The sequence below is a fragment of the Thunnus albacares genome, chromosome 13, assembly GCF_914725855.1.
Source record: "Thunnus albacares chromosome 13, fThuAlb1.1, whole genome shotgun sequence".
NCBI classification, from domain to species: Eukaryota; Metazoa; Chordata; class Actinopteri; order Scombriformes; family Scombridae; genus Thunnus; species Thunnus albacares.
The window spans coordinates 15638450-15666064 of record NC_058118.1 but is presented as its reverse complement, the minus strand read 5'-3'; the positions used below and the strand labels follow the sequence as shown (position 1 = coordinate 15666064).

At 39.7% G+C, this 27615-nt stretch overlaps 1 protein-coding gene across 2 annotated transcripts; it reads left to right on the top strand.

The window, feature by feature from the left end:
• Positions 1 to 63: 63 nt before the first annotated feature.
• Positions 64 to 18129, top strand: LOC122994904. 2 transcript variants are annotated; one of them, XM_044369671.1, is made up of 6 exons: positions 64 to 3233; positions 4121 to 5214; positions 8463 to 8597; positions 12691 to 12870; positions 16287 to 16317; positions 16928 to 18129. In XM_044369671.1, the coding sequence occupies exons 2-6, from the start codon at positions 4276 to 4278 to the stop codon at positions 16945 to 16947; spliced, it is 1305 nt and encodes a 434-aa protein (XP_044225606.1). In that variant the 5' UTR covers positions 64 to 3233; positions 4121 to 4275; the 3' UTR covers positions 16948 to 18129. The 2 variants fall into 2 exon arrangements, with proteins under 2 accessions (XP_044225606.1, XP_044225607.1); XM_044369672.1 differs by lacking the exons at positions 16287 to 16317; positions 16928 to 18129 and adding an exon at positions 11599 to 11658 and having other exon boundaries at positions 12691 to 12778.
• The last annotated feature ends 9486 nt before the right edge of the window (positions 18130 to 27615 follow it).

The window sequence follows — 27615 nt, the reverse complement described above, 5'->3', positions numbered from 1 at the left end:
AAAAATGCTGCAGGAAAAAAAAAAACTTTATAAGAGCTGGACAATAATGGAGAAAAGGTGCTTTCCATCGGTAAGTGGCAACATAAACAGCAGCCCTGTGACTGATAACGACAGACTGTTCGTGAATGCATTTTAACAGAGTGTTATATCATAATGTAGGCTACTAGTTTTATATAACACTTTTAGTAGCAGTATTCTGCTGTGCAGTAATGTTGAAGGGACACACAGTAGCTGGATACCGTGGAGCTATCAGCTTCATATTGATAGATAGATAGATAGATAGATAGATAGATAGATAGATAGATAGATAGATAGATAGATAGATAGATAGATAGATAGAGCCAACACATACAAGAGGAAAAAAAAACATAAAACAAAGACAAGCAGCACCGGACACATGGATGACTAATGTGTTTGACCAAAAACAAGGCAATAAAAACTCCACAGAGCAAACAAAGAGTAAAAAAAGACCTAACAGCCTAACAGGCAGCAGTAATAAATAATCATAAAGCACTTAACGTCACTGAAAAGCTTCACTGCAGCAGGCACAAAGGACCCCAATTGTTCTGTTCAACATCTTAATTATTGAATTTGTCTCCTCCAGCAGTCCACAAAGGATGACCTATAGAGTTAATCTTGCACGACCTATGTTGTTTTGTCCAGGTATAAGTAAGGATTTGTGCTTATCTCAAAAAAAATACAGCACAGGACAGCTGTGGACAAGACATTTGTGTTGTTGGGAGAAAGCCGGGGGCAGCAAGGGAGTTTATAGGAACCCAGCAGCTCCCTGGGGCCCCCTAAGAGGATAACCATATGTAAGGACAGTAGAGGAAGGATTGCATCTATTCTGTGTTGCAGCAGATATGTAGGTGTTTACACTTAAACAGTCTGATACCACCAAGGAATGTGAGACAGTTAATCCCATGCAACAAAAACTAAATATCACAATGTCACCACGGTGTCATGCCGGAACAATCAAGATGGTGCGAGCTGGCTTGTGGGTTTTGGTTAGGCTCATCTTGTGATTGTTAGTAGCATATATTTTAGTCTTCTTCCTAAATTTGTTGCTTTTTGTTAAGGAGTTCCAATTAGATGATCTTATTCTATGATCACCTTCTTATCAACATTCTGTAGTTAAAAAAACAAAACAATGATGTTGGAAATAATCAATTCAGGCTCATATACAAACATCTGGTTCAGTCATTGAATATTTCCTTCACCACCAGATGAGACAGTGCAGAATTTTAATACCATGTTTGCTGTAATTCAGGTTGGAAAGGGCATTTTTCTTTGCTTATCTGATTCTATATGCATGTGAATGTTTGTTGTCAAAATTAGGTTTTGCTGTCTTTCATATTTCACATATTATCTACTGTACAGTACACACTGTCAAGATAATACAGCTTACATAGTGTTGAAGTATATCTGCAGCTAGTCTATATATACATTTCATGTGCTTTTCTCTCAGTGGTACTCCCTCTTGACTGTGGAGTTTAAAAAAAAGACACTGTAATAGGTCATTAATATATTCCTCTTTCTTTTCCCATGTTGTTATATTGTGTCTTTGTCTCACCTTTTTTTTCTTTTTCTTTGCCCCGCTTTTCTTCAACCTGACCCAGGTAACAACACCTCTCCATGACAGGAATGTTATATATGGAGGAGCGAGTCTCAGCAGGTTGGCGTAGCTTGTATTTAAATGCATGTTTGAGTTAAATTAATGTGCATCCATCATCACAGCCGCAATGTCGCACTGTGTAACATCTGGGGCAGGTCGGGGTTATCGAGTTCCCTCAGGCAACTTTTATAAAAATTTAGTTCATTCATAAGTATCGGTTCGATTCTTGTGAATGAGTGTGTTTTATTAACCTTATGACAGTTCAACTAGTATAATTCTGTACGATATTTTTAATAGTATGTCATATTTTGGGGAGGAAAGGCATTATAAAGGGTCACTTCACCCTAATACACACAACTTAATCTGGTTTGTGGTTTTTACATTTGAGAAACTTGATAAAACACAGACCTAATTGGGAAAATGATCAGCTGTCCATCTCCAAGCAGAAGATAACAGTTCACAACAAGGTAAATGCTAAAATATATATATTTTTGGACAGATGTAATTTTGCTGAGTTTTAAAAAAAAACTACTTAGACCTCTGCAAAAAAAGAGTTGATCTCCTTTGATTTGTATTTGGATGAATCACAGCCAGTATCTTTACACTTCTGAAGCTTTCTGGATAGTTAAATAACACTCAAAAAAACAAGTTTTACTGTGTCTGTGGGTGTTGAAACAGAAAGCATAATCAGCACAACTTCACTCTTGACTCCAAAGAGAAGCCTCCACCTTGACCAGATCTTTTCTCCCCAAGACCTGGAGGGACAAACAGGCCTCAACAGGCAAAATCACATCCTCAAGGTCTTCCCTCCTGACCAAAGACATTCCCTCCCAAAACATGAAATTCAATGTTTGCTGGCAAATGTGTGGAATTCCACAGTCCATCGACAGTTTTGTAAGGACCATAAGTCCTTCCTTGTTGATTAAGGCTCACAGCGGCTTTGCTTTAGTTACAAAAAGAATATGAACTGAGAGATTTGGAGAGGATAAGAACATGTTTAAAGCATTACCTCATGTGTTGTCGAGGAATGTACTTTTCAGGTGAAAAATCCTTTGCCTTGGGCCATATTATACAGCAGTGAGTGAAAAGGAGGAATGGGGAGGGAGAAAGGAGCGCCACAGACCCCAAGCCCTTTAATCAAAGTCTGCACGTACATCTGACTGTACGTGCAGCTATTTAATCAGTTTGATCATTTCTGCAAAATAACTTTTTATTTCCTTTGCTATTTCTGCATGATTTTTTTTTTTTCTCCCTTGGACGTGCTTGCATTCACATGCACACTCCACACATACTTGATCTCTTTCTACACACACACACACACACACACACACATGCACATACACTTACACACTTGTACAAATAGCTCAAACACCTGCCTGTGGAGCTCCCTGTCTTCTTGCTGAGGTAATGTAGGAGGGAAAAAAAGCATTCCTCAGCCCTTTCTTCTTCTCTCCTCCCCTCACAGCATTTCATGTCTTTTCAGAAGTAAACTCACTCTTTCTGTATTATCGGCGTCATGCAGCGTACAGTATAAGCACCGAGTTGCCTTTGCTGGATACTTCTCAGACTGCCGTCGGATGTGTTCTTGGATGACACAACTTCTGTACAAAAACATCTGGTATGTTGAAATCTTACTGCTTTTCTTTAGAGCATCCTTTAGTTACTAAAACGTTTTACTCACGAAACAGGTCAAAGTTACAAATGCTTCTCTATGCTAATTATTGAGAATTTACTGGGATTAATTCCAAAGTTATTAAGATACTGTACTGTAGTGTTTTTTTTCATAGAGCAGTTGACACATTGCCCACACAAAAGTGGGAACAAATAGCTCTTTGTCTGCAAGTGTGTAGTGATGAATGAAACTCTTGTTGGAAAGGATTTGTGTATTTACATATATACACTGGCTTTGTTTATAATAGAATTTTCAGTATTCTAACCAATTTTTTTTAAAGGACCCACCACTGCATGTTTAAAAGACAAAGAAAACATGGCAGGCAAGGAAAGGGTGTGTTGGCTGCAGCCAAAAATATCCACCAGGAAAAAACAAGTGTTTGAGCAAAATACATTTGTCACAAAAAAAAAAATCTGACAGCTCCAGAGTGGTGCGCTGTAGGGTTCCACATATCCACACATTTGGATGTTTTCTGCTATTTAAAATGATGTCATCACATTTGGCATCTTTTTTTAAAATCTTAAAGCTTATAGTATTTTGGAAGTGTTACCAGTAGAATTTAAATCCTGAATTAAAATTTTAAACTATTACATGTTTAGAGAGAAAAATGACTGATTGTCCTTGAGAGAATGGACCTGTCTCAGCAGCAGTATCATCAGTCTTAAACATTACGCTTAAGTCCATAAGCAAATCCAGACTTGAATCTAGACAGATATATTCATTTACAGAGATATATGATACTGTATTATGCATGCATATTCTTTATAGTGTGCACATGTGTAAACATGAATGAATTTGCCCAAAATGTTTTTCTCTCCTTCTCTCTTCAGCAGGTATCAAAGAAATGTGCCAGGACATTCAAATGTGAGCCCAGCTGTAAATATCCAGTTGCAGCTTCATTTTAGTGGCTTTACCTGAACTGTCAATTCATCAGGCTCTGTTTAAATGAGCCAGCACTGTGCTTTCCAAACTAGAAAAGACTTAACAGATGAGGACTGGTTCCCTGGTGATGCATGAGGGTCCAGTAGCTACCTTGCCTGTTCAGCAGCAGCCTTACAGGCATACTTACCCCGAGGCTGTGGGTGACCTCCAAGGTCAAGTTCCCCTTCTGACTCAAACCTCCAACAACAAACTGAAAACCATGTCTGAACCTGCTCCTCTGCTACACTGTACTCCGGATTCCATGGCCAGTCATGTTCAAAGCTTTACAGGGAAGGAGCTGCAGATGGCCAACAGCTCCCCCTGTGATCTAACTAAGCCTGACTCAAAGCAGAATGGACACTGTGATTGCAGCTGCAGTTCAGACACGGCTCCTGGAACAGGTGGAGATAGGGAGGTGTCAAGCCTGGATTGTAGAGCAGCTGTTCATATTAACTCTCAGATGGAGGCAGAAAAATTGAAACATTGTGAAGCTACGTTACCTCAGCAGAAAGAAGGAAGCCCCTCAGAGGCCTCCTCTCCTGAGGAATTTCTTTCTGCCTTTTCACCAGGCCTGGATAACAGTTGTGGTAACCATCTGTCACCATCTGTGAGTGCACCAGAGGACTGTTCACTGGATCTGCTAAGAATAATAAAGCACAAGCCGAGCGCCATTGTATTCTGTGATCATGACTGTAGTGCTGACAACCAGGTGATCTTCCCCATTGAGAGCTCTGACGGCGGGGAGTCTTCTTCATCCACCAACGAAGCGGGAGAGGGTGACGACGATGAGGAAGACGACGACGATTTTTCGGAGGCCTTACAATATAAGGAATTCCTGGTCAGTCGTCGCCGTAGAAACTTGAGCAGGAACAGGAAGTGCTTGAGGAAGAGACAGGATGCCCAGCCTAACAGCACTTCTGGCTGGCAAAAGCCCACCAACAGGGGCAAACCTGAGTTCACAGGTAGCCAGGAGGAAGAGGATACACCACAGAACAATGGAAAACAGGTAAGAAAAACAAGACAGGAGTAGAGCGATAACAAGGCCAGAGACACAGGTTTCTCCAGCCTTATTCACTGTGTAGAAGAAAGCAGTTCAGTAGCTGCATGCCTGTGTTACACTACACTGCAAATAGATCTTCTTCACAACAAACATTTGACTGGAAGCACATGAACTACTAATAACATTAAAGATGGCTCAGTTTTATTCAAGTGTCCCAGATATGACAGTTTGACAGTGAGCCAGTGTAACTGATGTTATTATTTACACCTGTGCTTTTCCCACTATATGTCAAAATGTCTCCTATGAGAAAGGCCTATTTTTTTAACAGTAAAACCTACTTGCACCACTAGAGGGCAGCAATGTCAAATTGTTCTCACAGTAAATGCTGATTGTCCTTTAGTTGCTTGAAGTATTTTTTTTCAATTGAGGTTCTTGGGTGTTTTTAAAAGATTTTATATATTGTAAATGTGAATTCTTGTGAATTTCTGAATGCTTCAGTACCATCTAGGAACATGTAAAGTATGTTTCAGTAGAGTAGCTGTGTGCAGACCCATTCCTGTATGGGTTCAGGCCAGGGGTCACGATAGCTCTTTGTACACTAGATCACAGTTCATACAACTTTGTTAAACTAACCAAACATGGATATTTTGCCTATTAGAGCATCCTGGTGGTCAAAGATGCATAGATGCAAAAATGCGTGCATGTACTGTACAGTAGTAGCAAGGTTTGATTCCAACTGTAGCATGTCGTCCTCCTCTCCTTTTTTCTCCACGTGTCCTGTCTGTCTCTACTGCCGACTATCAATAAAGGCGAAAATGTCTGTTAGTCAGATAAAAATGCAAAAGCTGAAATCTAGAGTCCCCATACTATCTGCTTTTCTACGTATTCTACCGGCGATAAATGCGTTCACAATCATTTAAATTCTTTGGTATTTGAGTTTTTGGAAAAAATGAAAACAGTGTGTTTATGTGTTTAAAAAAGGGGAATCCGAAAAAGGATTAGTTTGGCAGGTATACCTTCAATCATAAATTCTTCTCATTTTTCCCCTGGCCCGTGCTGGCATCTCCAGCTCCCAGCATGCTTCTGTGCCAGTAGACGTCCATTAGTGTGAACGTGCCCCTGACCGCGTTCTCACACCTGTCAGAGCGGCCCTCAGTCACAGGCACGTTCCCATAACAGTCCTCTGGCACACTGCACACTGTTCTCCACCGTTGGCCAGAAATGAAAGGATTTCTTCTCCCCGTGCTCCTTTTGTGATGGCGTTCTCAGCGTTTGACCAAGTAACTTTTAAAGTCACTTATTGACAGGCCAACGCTCATTTGAATACCTGTTGAGTCAAAGAGGCCCCATTGTGGTTCTACATTCTTGGAATATCTTGGCTCAGGCAGTTTCGTCACACTCCGTAATATGGGTAACAACTTTGCCAAATGAAATAATTTGAGGAAATTAAAGTAAAAAACAAGCTATCAAAATGCACTTTAAAATGTTAAAGTGGAATGAGTCTTGAGTTTGGTCTCAAGACAGTTTTTCTATTATTATTTCCCAGTTCTGTAGGTGCGTTGATCACTGGTCTATGGCACATTATGTCATGTTCCAACCGAGCAGAGTTTGTCTGCCCAAGTTGAAATTTTATTTTTTTTCTTTCTTGAGTAGACAATAAAGATCTGTTTTAAAAATTGAGGTGAGACTTGAACGTAAAGATTTACCAGTTAGTCACTTCACTTTATGAATTACTGTAATTTAAACTGGTGTACTAAACTTAATAGCAGGAACGGGATCAGAAGTGAAGAAACTGCTGCTTACTATATCAAATTTCAAATTATAGCATACGTCCGCTGCATCAGAATAGACAACACCAATGGAGATTTACAGGTTTAAATCCAGTAGATTGTTGTGATCCTAGAAGCAGTTGTCCATGTATTTATTTAGCTGCAGTGACAACATAATACTGTTACATGCACTTCAAATACCTTTCACCTCAAAGAAGCAGAGCATACATACTGTATAGATCCAAGTATGCACTTCTTTAGCTATTCATATTGAGACAGTAATAGGTGTCTTAGCCTTCCCAAGACAGTTCAAATAATGAAATGGGGTCTTGTAGCAGACATACCGTGATGCATTAAAAGCTTCATCCTCTGTAAATAGTTAGAGGGACGCCTATTAATATTTCATGAACTTTGAGAGCACTCTGCTGTGAAAGTGAGTGTGTCTGCGTGTATGTGTATGGTGTGCATTTGCGTTCACATTAGCACATTTCCACTCTGGGCCACTCTGTGTGCGCGTGTGCGCGTATGTTCATGTTTTCAGTCACTCATGCCACTGAAAAGCCTTCCACTCCCAGTGCTCTACCCTCGCCCCGCGTCTGTCCCCCATAGTGAGGGTAAAAATAGCACCCTGGTTGCACATAGACAGCCCTCTGTGTCCCTGTGTGTAGGAATCTGGAGATGTGGGGGCCATAACACACAGGAAATGGCTTTACTGCCAAGCCGTTACTGCAGATATTTTTTAAACTGGTCAACATGATGGGTTTAGGAATGGGAGTGGACAGAAGGGTGTGTTTGTGTGCGTGAGCGGGTGGGTTGAGTGGGTGAGGCACAAGCATGTGTGTATGCATGCATGTGTGTGAGTGAGGGGGCTGTTTTTGGACTTCAAGCTCCTCAAAGGGGCCCTATGTGCTGCTATCAGCCTCTGGGACTCTGGGATTGGCAGCGGAGCCAAGAAACAAAGCAGTTTGTTCATTTCCTGGAAGGGCCAGCGAACAAGTGTCTCAGTCAGAGTCCATGACCAATGGGTGGAGAGGGAAAGAGAGGGAAAGCGAGGGGTTTAAGTATGTGCATAACTGAGCTTTATGAAATGGACAACACATTTACATAACGTACATTGCTGTTTTTATATGTTGTAAATGCAGCTTATTCTTCACTGGCAGCTATCTTTATCTTTGGCCTTAGTTTTTCTCTTCTATGAAAGGCTTCTGTCTTTGCTGCTTTACAATAATCTCATTGAGAAGGTGTCACCTGCTCCATAGTGTGGGGGTACACTGTGTTCCCCTGGCCAGGCTGAAAAAGCTGTTCATCAGCAAAGAGCCTGGAGGCAATGAAGGTGGATGAGGAAGAGGTGTATGTGTGTGGGGTTAGGTTCAGCAGACTTCTCTGAGACCAGCATAAATGAAAGGCCTGAGTGCAAGGTTAACCCCAGAGTTTGCCCTTGAGCCATATTTACCTGCATGTGTATCTTTTGACCCGTATGTTCAGGCTGCTGCGTGTGACTCCATGACCCTGCTGATGAAAAAGTTGGATCAGCTCCAAGACGAGATCCAGGAAGTCCAAAGCGCTAACCCCTCTCACTCAGACGTGACCAAAGCTGACCAGGAGCAACAGAGCACGATGGTAAGTCAGGGACAGTTAAATCAAGTCAAGTCTGATGTATTTCATGGTGCCTTAAACTGGATTGACCTAAAGCGCTTTACTAGGACTAAAGGACATGAAAAAAACCACCTAAATGAACAAAATATAAAAAGACCATACCGCTTGCTGAATATAGAATTTCAGACTTATTCAGGATGTAATTTTATGCAGATGTTCCACGTAATGTTCTTCAAAGTATGAATCATTCGCTGAAAAGAAGACAATATCAAATTGACTGTTTTGAATGGAGCCTGAAGAGAGATTCAGTTCAAGACAAGAGATGCATCAAATTTCTAACTAATCAATACAAATAGTTGCTAATAATTACTTAAATGTGATAAACCATACCTCAATGGGAAATAATAGCTTTATAAAACAACGTCTTTAATATGAAAATTATATTCTTTTTATCACCAAAAATTGGGAAAACCACAAAGATTTTAATTGTCTTCCCTGACTGACATTACAAAGTTCACTAATTGTCCTGTTGTCATACTTCAAGAGGAGAAATGAGAGGACACAGTGATACATGTGAGAAGTAGATTTAAATGTGTGAAAATATGATATTACAACTTTGTATCTTATTTTCAATCCACACTCAGTTCAGATATTGACTTACACACTTGTAGATCTTTTCTTTAATGAATTCAAATTAAGGACACAAAAGTATTACTATTTTTTGAGTGGAGAACTTGCTTTGTCATAAATAATAACCTTAGAAGAGGGTACCTTCAGTATTTACTATAGATCTCATAAATGGATTGCATCGACTGTGAAGTAAAATTAAAAATGGATGGCATGTTGTTTTGATTAGACTGCAGTGAAATTGTACAAAATTCTTGTTACTTTCAGTAATATATTGCTCCTTTTTTTTAAGACAAAGCTCATAACTTTAGCAATATTTTACATCATACCATTTGTGGCAACACACGCACGCACACACACACACACACACACACACACAAGCAAAACCTACCATTAAGTGATCATGTTAGACAGCATCCCTACTCTGGGTTTGCGGGTTGCCAGGCTTGCAGTCTTTCCCTCTGTTTAATATGGGGTAGATTAATTAGGAATAATAGTTTGAATGGTTTCCAAGCCTGTTGTTTTCCACCATTAAAGCCTTTTTATAAATCAGGTGGGTTGTGACTCGTCTGGCATCCAGCTGGAGGCAGCATTAATCCCCCAGAAAACCACAGATAGTAAGTGCTGAGGTCATACCAGTTTACTGTTATTTTATTGGTTCATTTAACATCATTTCTGGAAGAAGAACACAGTTGGTGGATGGCTCCTGTACTGTGCTCCTCTGCTTTCCTCTCACAGGGCATTCCAGCTGCCTCATTACGCTCACCAAGTGCAAATCTGGTAACCTCAAATAGCTCTTAAACCAACAGCACAGAACTTTAAGAATTCTTATAAAAAGGCTGTATTTAATCAAGCTAATCTTAATCAAACTGTCTGGCAAGCCAGGAAAACAGCAGTAAAACAGACATTTTTAGCTTCGTGTATCACATTCTCTGTCAACTATTTTTATATAACACTACGGGAAATTTCATTTGCAGTGAGGGTGGGATTTTCACAGCAACCCATTGAGGTAAAATCCACAATTCAACACTATATAATGATCAATAAAATAAAATTATTTAAAAAATTAAGATCAATTAAGTTCTGCCTGCTTTATAGTGGAAGAAGAGATGAGCAGAGAGCCTGTTTACCCTAAAAATGTCAAATATTTATAGGGTCATAAAGATTAACTGACAGTCCAAAACTGTAACGAATGACTGATTATTTTGTGTTTGGGCAGTAACAATAGACAAAGTTTGGGTGCACGGCAGAGTGATAATGAAGTAATATTTGTTTGAATTAAAAATTGAATTTACCCCCTAACCCTTCTTCTTAAAAACCCTCAAGACATAGAAAATATTGCACTTTCTTTTCATACTCTGCTGCTCTAACAATGAACTTTTTGTCAAGTCAGTGAGATATCTCAACAACTATTGGATAGATTGACATGTAACTGTGAACAGACATTCATGTTCCACAGAGGATGTATCCACTTTACATTGGTGACCCCCGACCTTTCCTCTAGTACCACCATAAGGTTGACATTTGTGGTTTAGTATGGATGAAATTTGGTACAGCTAAACTACCTGCTAAACTAATGACATTCCTATCAGCTTCAGCTGTACTTCGTGTGTAGTGCAGGTAAATGTTAGCATGCTAACATGCTAAACCAAGATACACAGTAAGCGAGCATGTTAGCATGTTTACAATAGCATTTAGCTCAAAGCATCTCAGTGCCTAAGTACAGCCTCACAGAGCCGCCTGCACGTCTGTAGACTCTTGTCTTCTTTTCTGATGAATGACAAATTTGGAAATACAGTCACGCCAAAATTGTAAATTTAGATTGGAAATTCACTGACTTTCATTTTGAACTGTACTTGTTTTGGGGACACGGTGTCCTTGGTGATGTTATCTAACTGTAATTAGTAACAGCATCATACCATCTCTATGATCGAAATGCTTTATGGGGTCATGAAGGGAATTTTCTACACAGGAAGGCTTTGTATGTTCTGATGAAGGGACACATGCATTTGTGGATTGGATACTTGGGAGGAAAAAAACCAGCGTACTGTTTATGGAAAAAAAAAAATGTCATTCCTCCTTCACTTTCAGTCATACACACACACACACACACACATACACATACACGCACATCCATGTTATCAGCTCGCCGCTGAGAGCGGGAAGCACAGCAGCGGGTCTTTACAACTAAAGTGCGTAGGCCACAGTAGTTGAGTCATGAGGTCAAGCAGGGGTGGACTTTCCAGTGTTGTCAGTGAGCGGAGATACAGAGGGAACGAGGATGGACTAGATAACGGGGGGGATTTTTCTGAATGAGAGAAGGGCAGACACATCATCAGCAGTGTCTTATATCTTCAATCACTCCACACCAACACCAGCTCCACTAAATACTCCACAGAAACCAAACAGAGATACAGAGAGCTGCTGAAGAGACGGTGACATGAAGACAGGGACTGGGGTAAGAGACTAGAGGAGACAGAGCTACACAGAGATTGATATTAAAGGAGATACTGTATGTGTTGAAGTTTAGCATAAAAAAACCCATTCATTTTGAGACATTACTGCAATTAATTTATGCAGACAAGACAATAAATGAGAAGAACGGGCAGCAGTTTAAATTGTATGTTAATCTTCTTGACAGTATTGTGGTTAAACAGAAAGAGAGTGATGTTCTCATAGTTCTCTGTTTTTTTACAATGGCAGACAAAAAAAAATCATGTGACAAAACAAATTTAAAAAATGTATACAGTCTTTGGTGAAGCCAGAGATAAGAAAAAGAATATATCTGTGAATATGCCATCATTTTGAGAAACCCTATAGCAGTAACAATACATGCTGGTATGATTGGCTACCAAGCATCTTGGCCATGATGATATTTTTACAAATAATGTATAACAATTGAATTGATTATAAACTGATGCTGGATGTGGCACCATCAAAGAGCAGATGTGTTAAAGAAATACATCTTATTTTAAATCTAAGGCAAGTATTTGCCTTTTGGCTGACTTCTCTTACTCTTAACTTGAAACAAACGTTAGCTTTAAAGCTGACAAGAACAACTTCACCACAAAGTTAACTCAGCAGCTGTTCTGCAGCTTTTGATTGTATCACATGACCTTCCTAAGCAGACAGAGAAAAATGCAAATTTCCATTTTTTTTCTGAGCACTTTAAGGATTTCTCGTGCATGTTGGCTTAAAAGTTACTGAATGGACCTTGTGATAAGAATGTCTCTGTCAATTACAGTTTCCAAGATCAAGGATGAAATCTCAACTTTTAAGCCAACACAGCTGAGAAGTCCTTCAAGTGCTCAGAAAAGAAAAAAAAAAGATCTGTATTTTATGACAACTGGGGAAGATCGTGTGATACAATTGAAGGCTCCAGAACGGCAACTCAGTGGCGCATGTTGTTTTTGTCAACTGCTGTCTCAAAGGCCAAGAGTGAAGGCCACCTCCTGTGCCCCATCTGACTTCTTTTTCTCTGTCCTTCCAGGGTTCTCCAGCTACGTGCAGGAAGGTGAGCCGAGCCCTGAGTCAGGATCAGGGACCCTCCAGATCTCCAGACAAACCTGAGCCACTGACCAGGCGCCGCTCGCGCCCTTTGACCCGCAGCAGACCGCTGACACGCTCGTCCCTGTCGTCCCCTACACATCTCCATGCTCGACGGGCAAGGGTGAGTCAGACTGTGTTGGGAGCGACTGACAGTGAGCTTTATGTTAACAAATTGTGTGGTTACATGTTTGGACTGACTTTGCAATGATTGTCACATTCAAAAATGAGTAAGCACAGTGAGTGTTTCCGATTACTGCCTGCTAATCATTGACTACACATATGACAAGCTGATTGAAGGTTATTTGGACAGATACAGGGAGGAAATTGCGCCACAAAATTAACTCTCTGTCCCAAATTCTTTATTGAATCACAAATGCAACTAGACTACAGTCTACTGCATCCTCTCCCACGAGAAACCCACTGTGACCTAGAGTTTACCTTCTGATTATATCATCAGGTTACCACTCTGAAGCTGATATGGTGTCTGTGATTTACCTCGGCTTGATCAGATTACAGATTTAGTTCAAACCTGCAGTCTTCCTCGCTCATGTCTCACTCTTTAGAAACAGCGTGCACAGCGGTTTTGGTGCTAAACAACATCTAACACTTTGCAGCTGACCCTGCAGACAGCTTCAGAGACTTGTCTGATTGATATAAATTGATCAGTTAACCGTCTGAGGAGATGTTTCAATGTCTAGCAAACTCAATTTATAACATCTCTGCAACAAAACTCAAAGCTTCGACCTGTTTTGCGTCGTATAATTTCAGTCAGTGAATTTTTGTTTTGTGTGCTGAAACAAAATGTTTGACACTGAACATTGTCATAGCCGCTTTCTTTGTAAATACGTTGACCTCTCATGCCCTTTTTTTTAATCTCTGCACAGTGCTTCTTACATCTTCTTGTCATAAATTGGGAATATTTACCCATAACTCTTTCTATTTTTATTTTGAAAACCTCAGTTTACTCTTTTCCTCCCTCTCCTCTATCATCCTCCTTTATCATCCTCCTCCTCCCTCTCTCTGGGCCTCTGTCCAGTAGGCATGTTCCCTGCTGTTGTGTAAATAAGGTGAAAGTGAAAGGATGAGCTCTGCTCCATTCAGCAGTATGCAAGGTCATCTTTCTCTCTGTCAGCACTGCGGCAACAACTGCCACAAATACCTTACTGCTCAACAGGTAGAACTGTCAAGGCAGGTGAAGGGAGACCTACCATCATTTATCAAGAATACATTCATCTTTTAAAGTCGACCTCTAAAACAATAATACTGGATTTTTCAATATAATATTATAAGTTTGCTCTTGACTTTGTGAATAGTAGTTTGATAAAACGCTAAAACTCAGGGTCTTTGCTACACTTTGTGCACTCCCAGGAAACATTTTTTGATGATTTGCAGGACCAAATTTAGTTAAGAATGTAATATTTCTTTTAGAGATTCCCATTATATCAACAGCTTTTAAATGATCATATTTCAATATACTGCAGGTCCTATATACATGTTGAAACGTTGTCATTTTAATGCTGTTGAAACAGCAGCTATACTGTATGTAACCTAGAAATGTAAAACACTTTTCAACCAGATATATCTCACTTTCTTATAGACAGGAGTTGGCTTCTGCACAAAGAGGTACATGCCTTTCAGTTGATCCTGAAGTGTCAGAATTATTAGTTGTGTATGTGTGAGTGTGTGTGAGTGTGTATGGATGTGTAGGTAGAGAGAGCAGCAGGGGCCGTGGGATCAGACTGATGCTAAGGAGTGGGTTTGTTTTCCCCTAACCGTGACTGATATAGTACAGCTGTCCAAACTGACATGGACACACACACACACACACACACACACACGGACACACTCACTCAAATTCACAGTGTTCTTCTTTTCTCTAAATTTAGAGCACATTTTGTATAAAAGGTATTTGTTCATTTTTTTATGACTTGTAATTGTTTTCTTGATTTTTTTTTTGTAATAGATGTGGACAGAATGTGACCAGAGTTTTATTGAAGAAAATTCAATATATTAGTCACTTTAGAGCATAGATTGAACCTCAGATCATAGATTGAACTTGAGAGGAGACTTGGAATGACTGGATGACTTGAGGTTGTAATTTGGAGGAGTTAGTAGTTTTGGATAATTCACCCAACTTAAAGTATGAAACCAAACTGCAGCGATATTTTTGTGCACCCCCAGACTCTCACTGGCATGTGAAGATGAGATGTGCGTAAGATAATGTAGCTATGAAGCCATCAGGAACTGATTACTTGGGGAGTTTATCTGCAGACTATTGATTTACACAGAAGACTTGAAATTTGTTTTCTATTTCATAGTTACTTTTTGTTGAGCCTCTGATTTTAGCACTAGTTGCCAATAGTTGACTACTACAGTATAAATTCAAACCAATTCTTATAGCTTAATGCTTAATACATTTGAATGACTAATGGTTCATTCTTGCTATTTTGAAAAAAAAGATCTTAAACTTACCGATGTGAAGCAAAATGTAAATCATTGCTTTCATAGGAAATTCAAATATTAGTATTTTATTGTAAACTTGAATTGGCAGGTTGTTTGTTTAGTCATTTCCAGTATATGACCTCAGGGCTGAAGAAAACACACAGGAATCATTCAGACACATCTGTGTAACTGCAAAACTGCAGGTGCATCATTTGGTAAATCCCAGCTTCTGAAGATGTTTTGTTACAGTGTCTGTGTTGGCTTAATGTTTCACACACTGATAAGGAAATTAATCTGGGCTTCTTTGACAGATTGTATTAAGTAGTTTGTCAATTCCTGTGGATTTAGGGACTTTTTAAGGAGTGCGTATGTGTGTAATGTTCTCTTCAAACTTTCATTTCCTGTGTTAATATTCCAGCAATTGAATATTTCAGTCATGTGTTGTTGGTGGATTTTACAATTAGAAAAAAAAAGGACACATAAAGCCTCACGTTGCTCTTGACCTCACATCAGGTATCATCATCTATTTTGATTAAATTCATATCCTCTTTTTCTCCTTCTCTCTTTCCCAAATCAGCTCTCAGACTCTCAAAGGAACACAGAAACACGCACAGAGACACACATATGCGGCCACAATATCGTTGCCAATTTCCTCTAATTTAATTGCATCATTTATTATGATTTCAAGTGGTTTTCCTGAAGGCGAGTCGGTCTCATTCATCAGCGGATGTCAGCCAACTAAACAACATATCCCTCAAATGTGATTTTTCTTTTAATTTAGATGAATCTCAGGTTAAAATTCAAACAAATAAGCTGTTAGGGCATGATGGGTTTTCATATGATAGTGTAGCTCAAGAAATCTGTCTCTGTTGATTGAACCAGATTTGAAAATTGGGTCATTTTCCCAGCGTATCTGCTTCTGCTGTACACGGAGAGTTTGTATCAGGGAAACTGAGTCATCACCTTTGGCTGATATTGAGTTTACATTCTCCAGGGCTTGAAAGTGTTCATATGAGTCCACTAAGTGTTTGTATATTTTCTTACTTTTGTTTTGGTACTCACTGTGTATTTCTTCTCCTTTTTTTTTCATGTCAGGCTGCGGCAAAGATGACCAGCGGATCTGCAGGTAAGATGACCCTTAAAGTGTGAGTGTGTTTGTGTGTGTGAGGGGGGAGCCAGTCTGCATTCAGTATCCATTCTGTTGGATTGTTTGCATTCCCGCTTTGGGATAAAACTGGACTTCTGGGAATGTCTCCCACAGGATTCCCAGCTAGTATGTCAAACCTCAACCACCCAGAAGTAATGATATACTGTTTCTACTATAACACACACTCACACACACACACACACACACAGTCTTGGCTGTACACATACACAACACATGCATATTCAGGTGCATAAACACGGATATTCAGGCAAGCTCATATAAAAAACACAAACACTTTGCGCTTTCAAGTGTTGGTTTGGTGGAATTTGTTGTTTGATAAGACACATAAGCTTATCACCTCCTCACCAGAACAAAAACAATGTTTTTCTCATTAAAAATATGCACTGTATTAAAAGGTACATCAAAATAAATTTAATAATTAAAGGAACATTAATTTAATTTTTCCCCTTGGTGTTAAATTTTTCTCTGTTTTCTCTGGGACTCAAGTTCCAAGAGACTGTGATACAACAGTCAGAGGAGATGATTAATGAGTCCAACTCTGACCTCTGTCCATATCTCTTATCCTCAGAGTGTGTCCCTTTTGACTGACATGCACAGGCGTCATGGCGACTGTAGTTAAGTGCAACCCACGGAGATGTCTTGGCGACAGGGTCACATTTGCTGCACTGCAGGATTGTTTATTTTTGTGTGTTTTGTATGTGTCTGTATATGTGTGTGTGTGTGTGTCTGTGTGTGTGTACATGTAGTAAGAGATGGAGTGTCTCCGATGTGGCAACCGGGGTCACATTACTGTCAATGATAGTCCATGGAGGAGAGGTGCAGTGTGGGTAATGAGGCCCCAGAGGCTGCAGGGAGGTCAGAGGTGACGCTGTCAGCGGCATACGACGAGGGTGGGTGAAAGTGTGTGTGTTCGAGTAAAAAACATTTCATTACTCTCTCAAACCACTACAAACACGGTAGCGCTGAGAGAGGAGTGTCGATTTGTTTCATTTGTTTGGGCTGTCGTGCTTCAGGTTTGTTTTCTCACTTGATTTTCTCCTCTGATACGAGGAAACACGTTGACAGAAACCCTGTCTAATCAATCAGTGTTTGTCGGCCTGTGTGGTCTGTGTCTTAGCTGCAAAAGGACAGGATATGATACGGACATATCTCTGCTCACATAGTTGACATTCACTCTCCCTGTTTATCACTCTGCCAGATAAACAGGGAATTCCTCCCAGGACTGGTGTTACCTGTGTTTTCTGCTTATTTGGTTCTACATTTCTGTAATTATCCTCAACATGTGATGTATTTCTTTAGTGTGACAGTTTTCGTGAATGTCTATGGGTGTGTGTGTGTGTGAGAGAGGGAATGCGTGCCATGACGGTATGTGGTTTAAATCAAATCTGCCCTCCAGCCACCAAGGAAAATGATTTAATCCCTGCAAAGACGAAAGGATTTATGTCCAATACATTTCTTTTTTCTGGAGAATTAATATGCAATAACAGAGGAGTATTTTTATATAGATGCTTAATCGCTTTACATGATTTGAAGTTTGTTTGTATTTCGATCGCTTTCAATCTTCACCTCCATGGTGCCTGTGCTGTCTCGCCTCGGTCGTACTGCACATGTGCAAAAACTGATTTTTCTGCATCTTAACTCTCTTCTAAAGTTGAATTAAGGATTAGGATAAGGTTGTTTCTGATGTGACCTGTCAAATAACTGTAGTGCCCTAAATAAAAAGTGTCTCATTGGTTTTACGCTCAGTCCTCATGCAAACTGCTGGTTAGGTTACTATTGTCCAACACTTTTATAAAGAAGGATGTGGTTTGAATCAGCTTACCAAACCAGCAAAGTTAGGTACAGTACAGTAGTACAATATAGTACAGTATATATTGTTGATGAGGACAAAATCAGTCTTGTACTGGTTTACACCAGCTGTTTGTAAATCCATCACTAAGTTCATGTGTTAAGTCTTTCTTAAGTTCTTAGTAAATAATAGCTACACTTCAGTAATGTGAAAATCAGTTGCTAGGAAACATCTGTAGCGCCATCCAATAAGAAGCAACCAACTGCAAAAACAGGAAGTCACCGTAGCATCAGAAGATAAACATAACTTCCAAAAATAACAGTTTTAAGGGCCAGAAGATAAAATAAACATAACTTTGTGAATAGGTATGACTGTTTTATTTCTATCTGCATTCCAGGAGAAATGTGTGCTTTAGCATTAGTAGCATACCTGTCAACATTGGGCTTTGAAAATGAGGGAGATTTTCCGGGACCCTAGCTGACCATAATTTTTACATTATGAAAAAGGTTTCCTCTCTCCCTTTACTGCCTGGTCTTTGTGGCTTCTTGGGCGCGCTTATGTTTAACAGACCTAGCCTGCTGGTTAATATCATTTTTCCCACCATGACCAACACTAAAGTCCACCCTACACACCTTGCAAAAGCCACAGTTGTTTCCAAACATGCTTTTTGTCAGGAATGGGAAAATAGTCTACCAAGTATATAAATATTTACACAGAGATTTTTTTTTTTTTTTTTTTTTTTTGCTGGTGTTTCACCTGCTTCGTTAAGATACAGTTACTGAGGTCAACAACCTTTTAACAGAGTTGTTGTGTAGTGTTAGTGCCTGTATTAAAAGATCTGTAAGTCCTTTCATAGCAGGTTTCAACTTGTTCTTTAACTTTTGTTTGTTAGGATGTCCTTTAGTTTACATTTGGGTAATATATTGTGCTTTTAAACATATTTACCATCTAGATACAGCTGTAAGTTCCTTACCGCTTTTCTTGCTTTGAATGTGTTCATGTCTCTCCATCACCTGAAAGCTTGGGCTGCTTCTATTTGTTTCCCTTGCCTACTTAAACTTTTCTTTAAATGTTGAATCAGTTGTATCTTCTTCCTTCGTGAATCAGTTCTTTACTTCCTTGTTTTTCTTTCAACAGCATTACATCCTGCAATTACTCACTTCTGTCTCCTTTCTCCTGATTCCTTTACTCATTCTGAAAATGAGAAAAGCTTTCTTTTTAAAAGTCTGACGGAGCATGAAGCAGAACTTTAATTTGTATGGTGTTAATTACAGTAATTGTGGACAAACACCAAAAAGTGGGAATGCATCAGCAGCCAAGTTATCCAAACTATCAAGCTACATTAACATTACTGTAAAAACAGCACAGCACAATGTCAATTTTAAAAAATTTGCGTTGAGTTTTTGCTAGTTACTTACTTGATTGTCTTTTGTCTGACATTATTATTATTATATTATTATTATATTTGATGCCGCACATGTCTGTTAATGTCATATATCAGCCTCTGAACTCTGAAAACAGCTCGCCTGCCTGCTAGCTTTAGCACAGTTCGTTTGTTTTAAACATCCGTGTGGCACAGGTGGGCGGTGGTTTGTTGGTCACTCCATGTTAACAGTAACAGCTGTCTCACAGTGTCTCATACAAGGATGTAATGTTCAAATGGAAAACAAAACAAGCGCTCCTAGAAGCTACAACAGAAACTGCAGTAGAAAGCCAGTCTGAGCCACTAATGGCTGTAAAATGATGAAAGTTTGCATAAATGCTATTTCAGAATTTGGGAAGTGGGTAAACAGTATTTATGCCTGTGTGTAACTGTAAAAATAAAAAAGGGAAATATGGGACATTTACAGAGGAAATTAGGAAATGGGAGCACAATAGGAGAGGGGGTGAAAATATGGGAGAAACCCAGGAAAAACGGGAGAGTTGACAGGTCCAATTAGTGGTATTCAGTGAGAGCGAAATATCCAATTATGCTAAGCTAACCAATGTCATTTGGTCATTTAATTTAATGTCACTGTCATAATGTTTGTAATTTGAAGTTTAGTGTATTTTTCTGTGAAATTTAAAGTTTCAGGTCAGATATGTCAACCACATGTGTTTTACTCATCTAAACGGGTCAGATATTAGCAAGCTAACGTTAGCTTTGTCTAGGCTAGGCTAAGTTTGAACTTACAAGCAGCAGGTGCTTCTGGCGAACATATAGAAGTGAATCTTTCATCTTTTCATGGATCAGAATTTGCATTATTTTTTCCAACATATCTTTTCTTAACCATATTATCAATTTGTGGTGTCCGCATTCTGTTGGACTAATGTCATCTCAAATAGTTAGGGGGAAGTCTTCTTGCATTTTGTGAAACTTAAGTAAATAACTGGCCTGTATACACTTGGTTTGTGAAAAAGTAAGAATACTTGGGGGGAGTTTTTCCTCATCCAAACTGATGGTGTAAAGGATAGATGATGGTTTAAGCTGCACAGATTGTCAAGTCAAGTCAGTTTTATTTATATATCGCCAAATCACAACAGAAGTTATCTTAGGGCATTTTTCACATAGGGCAGGTCTAGACTGTACCCTTTAATTTACAGAGACCAAACATTCCCCCATGAGCAAGCACTTGGCGACAGCGGCAAGGAAAAAAATCCCCTTTATCGAGAAGAAACACTGAGCAGAACCAGGATCTAGGTGGGCGGCTATTTGCCTTGACCGGTTGGGTTGAGAGAGAAAGAGGGAGTGGTAGAGAAGAAAGACAAAGTGGGGGAGACTGTAAAGCCCCCTGAGGAAAATGTTGTTTTTTGTGATATTGGGCTATATACGTATATAAAAACTGACTTGACTGAAATGGACTAATTAAGACAATTGCAAATATTAAGACTTTTGTCATGACCAGGAAGCTATACAAGACAAGATTCTGCTAAATGCTTAGCGGTGTATGCATTTGCTTCTCTTGCTGAACACTTGCCTACATTTCGCTCTTTGGAATTTGAATCCAGCATATGAATGTAATTTTATCCCAGCTGCTCTGCATTTCTTTCAGACAAGCTGGATGAGTATACAGTACTACACTACTACTGCTCTGGTTGAAATTACCACTTAAAGATATTCTAGATGTGCGTTGCTATTTTAAAAGCAGCTGATAAACTACAAATGACCTTGGTCTGAACCAGATACACGCTGACACACATTCTCTACATTTTCACTGCAGTTGAGGATTATAAAAAAAACATATAATCCATCAGAATTTTCATGTTATTGGAAAGCGCTCAGGGAGGCTGTGGGTAATCTCGACCTATGGCCCGTCAATCCTTTTAGCGTGTCCCTTGCATGTCTGTAATATGTTTTTAATATGTCTGACTGGAGGGATTCAGCTGATCTATGGCTCCAGACGACTTCTGACACACTCAAACATTTTCTTACAGGCAATGCCATAGTGGTATTTAACCCAAATGTTTCTTTCTCTCTAAAGTTGTACACCTGTGTAAAAGTGCTTTAATGTTTACGTACAGTTTGTCAGAGAGTTCAGCCTGTCAGGTGTGTGTGCATATATGAAAACCACTACTGCTTGCACAAGATAGCTCACACAGAAAATAAGTTGGCTCAGCAATTAACTTGCAATAAACCTTCGTAACTTAATGACAGAGGATTCTTGTGGTCTTAACGTGTGTGTGCGCGCGTGTGTTAGAAGCTGTGATGTGAAGACCCACCATGGTGCAGAGGTTTGTGATGATAGGAGGTCCCTTATTAAGTCGGTGCTTAGTAAGTGAGCCTGAGTGTGTGCACGTGTGTGTGTGTGCGTGTGCGTGTGTGCGTGTGTGGTAAATATTGCAGGAGTGTGCAGCAGTGCTTTAAGATGTCTGGAAGTGGATTTGGCTGTAGTCCCAGCCTCTCCCTTTGTTTCTTTCTTCACCACTCCCTTTTCATTTTCCTCTGTCTCTCTGCCCTCTGCTGTCTCTTCTGACCGTTCAAACTGTAACTTGACCCACAATATGACTTTTTTTGTTTCATTTTCTATGTCTATATGACATCTTGATTTGTTTTACTGTAACTGCTGTGTTTCCTGCATGAATCCTGTGCTTTTCTTCATGTCTAAGAACACACATGTGACAATACTTGCAAATGCGTTAACACACACACACAAAAAAACACAAACATTGACTGTTCATCTGTATTATTATACGATTCTGAACCCCTATCTAACCATGACCCTCTCCCTAGTCTTAATTCTAACATTAATTTGTCTTTACTCTAACTTACATTAAAGTTCAAACCCACAAATAGTAGAGCTGAGGAATAATTACTGCCACAAAACATGGAATAACAGGAACCTTGTAGGTACTCTATCCATACATTTACATATATCTGTTTCTTTGCCCTATTTTGAATTTGCACATTAAATTTAAAAAAAGACTGAGTGTCACATATGTTAAAAGTAAACTAATGATCAAATGAATTCATTATCAATTAAGATCAGATGAGTTAATCCACCAACAAGCAACTGAGTCTCCTTGTACAACTTTTTACTGCTGAACAGTGGCGAAGAGTTTGAAGGTGTTTATAACTTTGGTCATGCTTTTGTAGTTTTGACCATCATTCTACTTATTAACTGAATGAAACGTGAGCTATAAACTTATTTGGAAGAGAAAGCAAAGGTGAATAGTAATATTATTACCCAAACGGTCTGTTGTAAACATCTATCACAGTTTACAGACCAACTATAAACTGAGATTACAGACATGCTGACTTTTCTTTATTTCCAAATAAAGTGGTTAATCTAATCTAATCTTATCATTTGCTTTATTTTCCCCATTTAGATAAGTTTGGTTAAGCTGTTGGCTTTTTTTTTACAACTTGACTATTTGTCTGACCACTCGTGTTTGTTGCCTGATTCGATTTTGCTGTTGCGATGTCACAGCGTTCCCAGATCTAAGCTCTGATTGCTACAGTATCATTATAACCAATAGGAATGAAGGCCATAACAATTAGAATTATGAATGAGGAAGACCATGCACTTACAAAGTAAACATGCATGGATTCTGTCTCATATGGAGCTCCAGTTTGGTACAATAATTTACTCTTCAGTCTTAATGTTTCACTATAATCATGCACTCATAATGTTTGTGATGATGGGTGCCATGTTCAGTTAATCAGTATATGAGAGCATTGGGATGATGGTTTGATTGTAGCAAAAAATAACATTATGTTTGGCAGCTTTTAAGCACCTCTAATGTGCACATGAAACTCTACTACTTGTGTATTTGTGTGTGTTGGCATGTGCGTTTGGCGGCACATGCGTATGAGTGCATATTTGTGTGTTGCTGGTACACACTTGCGTGTTTTGTGTGTGGTCTCGCAACCCTATACTAGCACGGAGAAAAAGCTTGAGCAAGGAAGTTGGTCTTTGAGGATTTTCCTGCTAAAATGCTTATTTTAACAGCTAAAAACCTCGCTTCATGTGTACTGCTCCTAAGTGCCTTTAAAATGAGACACTCAGCAACAAGGCCTCTTATCAGCATGTGATCTGCACTCTCATGACCTGTAGAGTTTCCTCTGTGTCCATTAGCTATTGTTCCCCCTCGTAGTCCTGCCCCAGGTCCTGCTACTTCCATACCACAGTCTGCACCCCATAGCCCTCCGCGCTCGGCTTTCAAACCCCCACGTCTGTCTCCAAATACCAGCCTCAGATCAGCGTCTCCCCCTCCCCATCCAGTTCCATACTTTATACCTCAGGCTGCGTCTGCTTCCCATATCCCAGCCCTGGTTTCCCCTATTTCCCATCTGTATCATCTCTCCTCTTTGGTCCTTTGGCTGGGACCTTGCTTTTGTGTCCCCCCGGCTTCAGGCAGACCACAGTGATAGCCATCTCCAGCTGTAGGTGAGCCAGTCTCCTGAATAGGAGGTAGACGATGTCAACAGACTTATCCTCACAGGCTGGACAAGGGAAGTTGTTGTTGTTGTTGTTGTCGTATGGAAAACATACACTCTGCATTAGCTCCTGACCCACTTTCCTACTGGCCCATTTTTCCTGAAGGAATTGACCAGAGCAGCATTCCTTCACGGCTGGTGCAGAAATATTGACACAGTGAGACACATTTTAGACTCTCATAAGGATATAGATCCTAAAATAATAATAAAAAAAAATGCATTATTTCCTCATTCCACTGTATGTACTGTATTTTAGTAAAGCCTGCTCATCAAACTTAAATGTCAGGCAGGAAAATCTGAATCGTTTCCACTCAGACATTCTTCTTCTTCCCCTGGAAAATCGAATGCGTTCAAGCTTGAAATGAAAACGACTTCTTGACTCTTTTATTTTTTGTCTTCATTTTAGGTCTTCTATTTTCTGTCTCTCTCCACATTTCCTCTCTTGCTGAGTCTTCGCTGCCAACTGCATGCGCTGCTGTTGCAGGGAGCACCTGTCAATCACAGCGTCACTCTGATGTGTCAAGGTCAAGGGTCAAGTTAGCAATATCACTTCTGAATACTGAGCGTAGCAATGATTTTACATACTTTCACATTGAAAGCATGGATCTATGTGTAAGGACATATATTCTCTGTCTTTTGGTTTACATTTTTTACTGCTTTACTTCTCTTAGCTCTTTTTTTATCTCTCCATACGAGAGTAGAATTATTTAGAAGCAACATTATTTTGCCTGCAAGGATACTCCTTCTCGCTAAATATACAGTTTCCAGTTGATGTTGAGTGAACACATAAACAGATGTTGCGATGTGAATTCTGCAGCGTTGCCTTTTGAGGAAGGGAGCAACATATGGAATTACTATGTGATTCATAGTAAGATGATTAGGTGTGTGTGTGTGTGTGTGTGTGTGTGTGTGTGCATGAATGTGTATCTGTGTGCTCTCAGGGATCACTAAAAACAGATAGCATGTGCTAGGAATTTAGGTCAAGGTCACGCAGTGCCATCTGTTCAATGGTTTCATTTAATCTGGAGGTTTTCCACTTTAAGCAGACTGGCGGAGTGTTCACTGCAGGTAACAAGCTACTGAAAATTGCTTTCACAGAATGAGACATACTCCTGGATTGTTTTGTTATATGAAGATGAATCTGCGTCTGGATTCTTCATTTGTTTAACGTTAATTGCGGCACACCTTTTAAATAAGCGTTTGATGCGGCGAGATGCAGTGAAAAGTGTGGGGGGTTATGTATGCATGTGTGTTTCAAGCTCAAGCTTCAAGCTGAGCAGCTCGGCCTGAATGACTGAGTGTTGCTGAAAATAGAAGACAGAGACCAGGGAGAGAATGACAGGGATGAGGAGGAGAAAAAATGAGCAAGAGGAGGAGGAGGAGGAGGAGTAGGGAGGGAAAGAGGGTACATGGCAGCGAGCGGACATGCAAAGTTAAGGACGCTGCAGAGAGGGGAATGGGGTTGGACAAGATGCTTCGTCACAGTCTTTTGATCACGTGATCTGTTGAATCATTGATTAGTTTGAACTCGCTAACCTACACTGTGTGCATGTGCAGCGATGAACTTTTTACAGTAGCATGATCACAGTGCATCAGCGCAGGAGAAATTCAGGGATAGATAACCCCTGGAAACTGGAAACATGTTCAATAAAAACAGCCAAATGTATTCAAAAATCTGTCCGGAAATGTGTGATTCTCAGTTTTGTGATTTAGAAATACTTAAGTTGCAGTGGGTAAGAATTATGCTCCTGAAAATATAACAGTATTATAAAGTTATCTCTTCACAGGAGAGAGACTAACAAAACATAAAAGAAAGATGTTTGTGCAATATTTCTGACTCTAGCTCATCATATTGGCCTGTTTGATACAATTTCCTAACCTCAGATGACCTAGTGTTGGAGACAGGAAGAAGAGGGAGAAATTTGACCTCCTCCTTTTGCTCATTTTGTGCCTCTAGAAGACAGCAGCACTCTCCCAAACAGTCCTGTCCATTTGTGTAACCACTGCAAGATCTGATTGCTCTCCCGACGGAGACGCCCATGCTCTGCTGTGTATTTTCTCTCCTCAAAGTCAGATCCCGGGTCTGTCCCGAACATGTCCATAGTGCTGCTTTGATTGGCTGTTTGAGCCCTGGAATGTGTTAGGTTGGTGTTTTGATTGGCTACTGCTGTGAGACAGTGTTTTTGTGGTGTTCTCTCTCTGCCCGAGAGTAAAGGTTGACCTCAAGGACCAGCTTACCCTCCACATATCATAGCCTTCAACATCACAGAGGAGAAACACAAAACTGACCCTGGATCAAAGTCACTGGAAGTTTTGTAGTTTTTTCCCACAGAAGTGTTTAATTTCTGACCTGCAGCCTCTTTTTTTTCTCCACTTGTTCTGTCTCTCAGCCTCAATCCACAACCACTCCATTTCTACAATTTCTTTAGAACACATACTTGTTTCTGCTATGGTCCAATTAGTATTTTTTAACACTCAAATATGATTTTTTGTATCCCACATTAGCACAATTACCTTGCGAGGTGCTGATTTATCGTACAAAAGAGATAGCAGGGGTCAAAATTACGAAATTTCGAAAATTTATGTTTTTCTAATCTCCACCACTCAGTTTGATTATGTTTCCAACTGCTTATCAATACAGATAGTGCTACAACTTATTGACCAGTGCTAGTAGACTTTGCTTTCTCAAGCCTAATTAAAAGCAAATGAAAAATCATTGAGACTGAGATGTTTTCTTTATCCAATTAGCTAGTTTACTCCTGTCTTTTCTGAAAATGTGGCCAATGTTTGAGTCAATGAAGCTCACTATTGGCTTTGCTAGATGTGGTGATGAGTCCTTGCTCACTGACAGAGGTTGTATAAGTCTCACATGACCTATTTTGCCTTAAAATAGGCAATTTTCTTGTAAAAATATAGGATAAGGAGAAAAGACTGGGGCCATGATTGTAAAATAAATGCAGATTTCGGTTCTTCTCAAGTCTTGCTCTCAGATTTTACATTAATTTAAAAGTTTAACAGCTTTGTGTCTCATTTTGACACTTATCCCCACTCTCCAGATATCATCCTAGCAGCCCCTCTCCTGTTTTTCAATGATTAAAAGGGAAACAAAGAAAATGTCGGTGGCATTTAATCTCCTACTCCCCCGAATTATGGCACAGTGTTCTGATTATAAGCCAGTTGTGCCTGTAGTTGCCTGTGATAATGTGCTAAAATCCCTTAATCCTGCAATCCTGCAGCCCACACATGACAGCATTTGCACAGGGAACAGAGGTCACAATGTTGTGTGTGTGCAAACTGAATACATATGCATCCACTTATACACTTAAACAATAGTTCATGCATTATTTCTATTTGTGTGGGTTTAACTTTATTTACATACATTTGCCAGTCATGCCTGTACATAATGTTTGTGTGTCTTTGAGTGTCAAGAAAACTTGTCGTCGTGCCGTCTCTCTGTCTGGTGCCTTTAGGGTTTATGTTACACTTCGGTGTTATGCTGTGTTTCATGGTTGTAGAGTAACCTATTATGGCATACGTCTGTATCAGATAT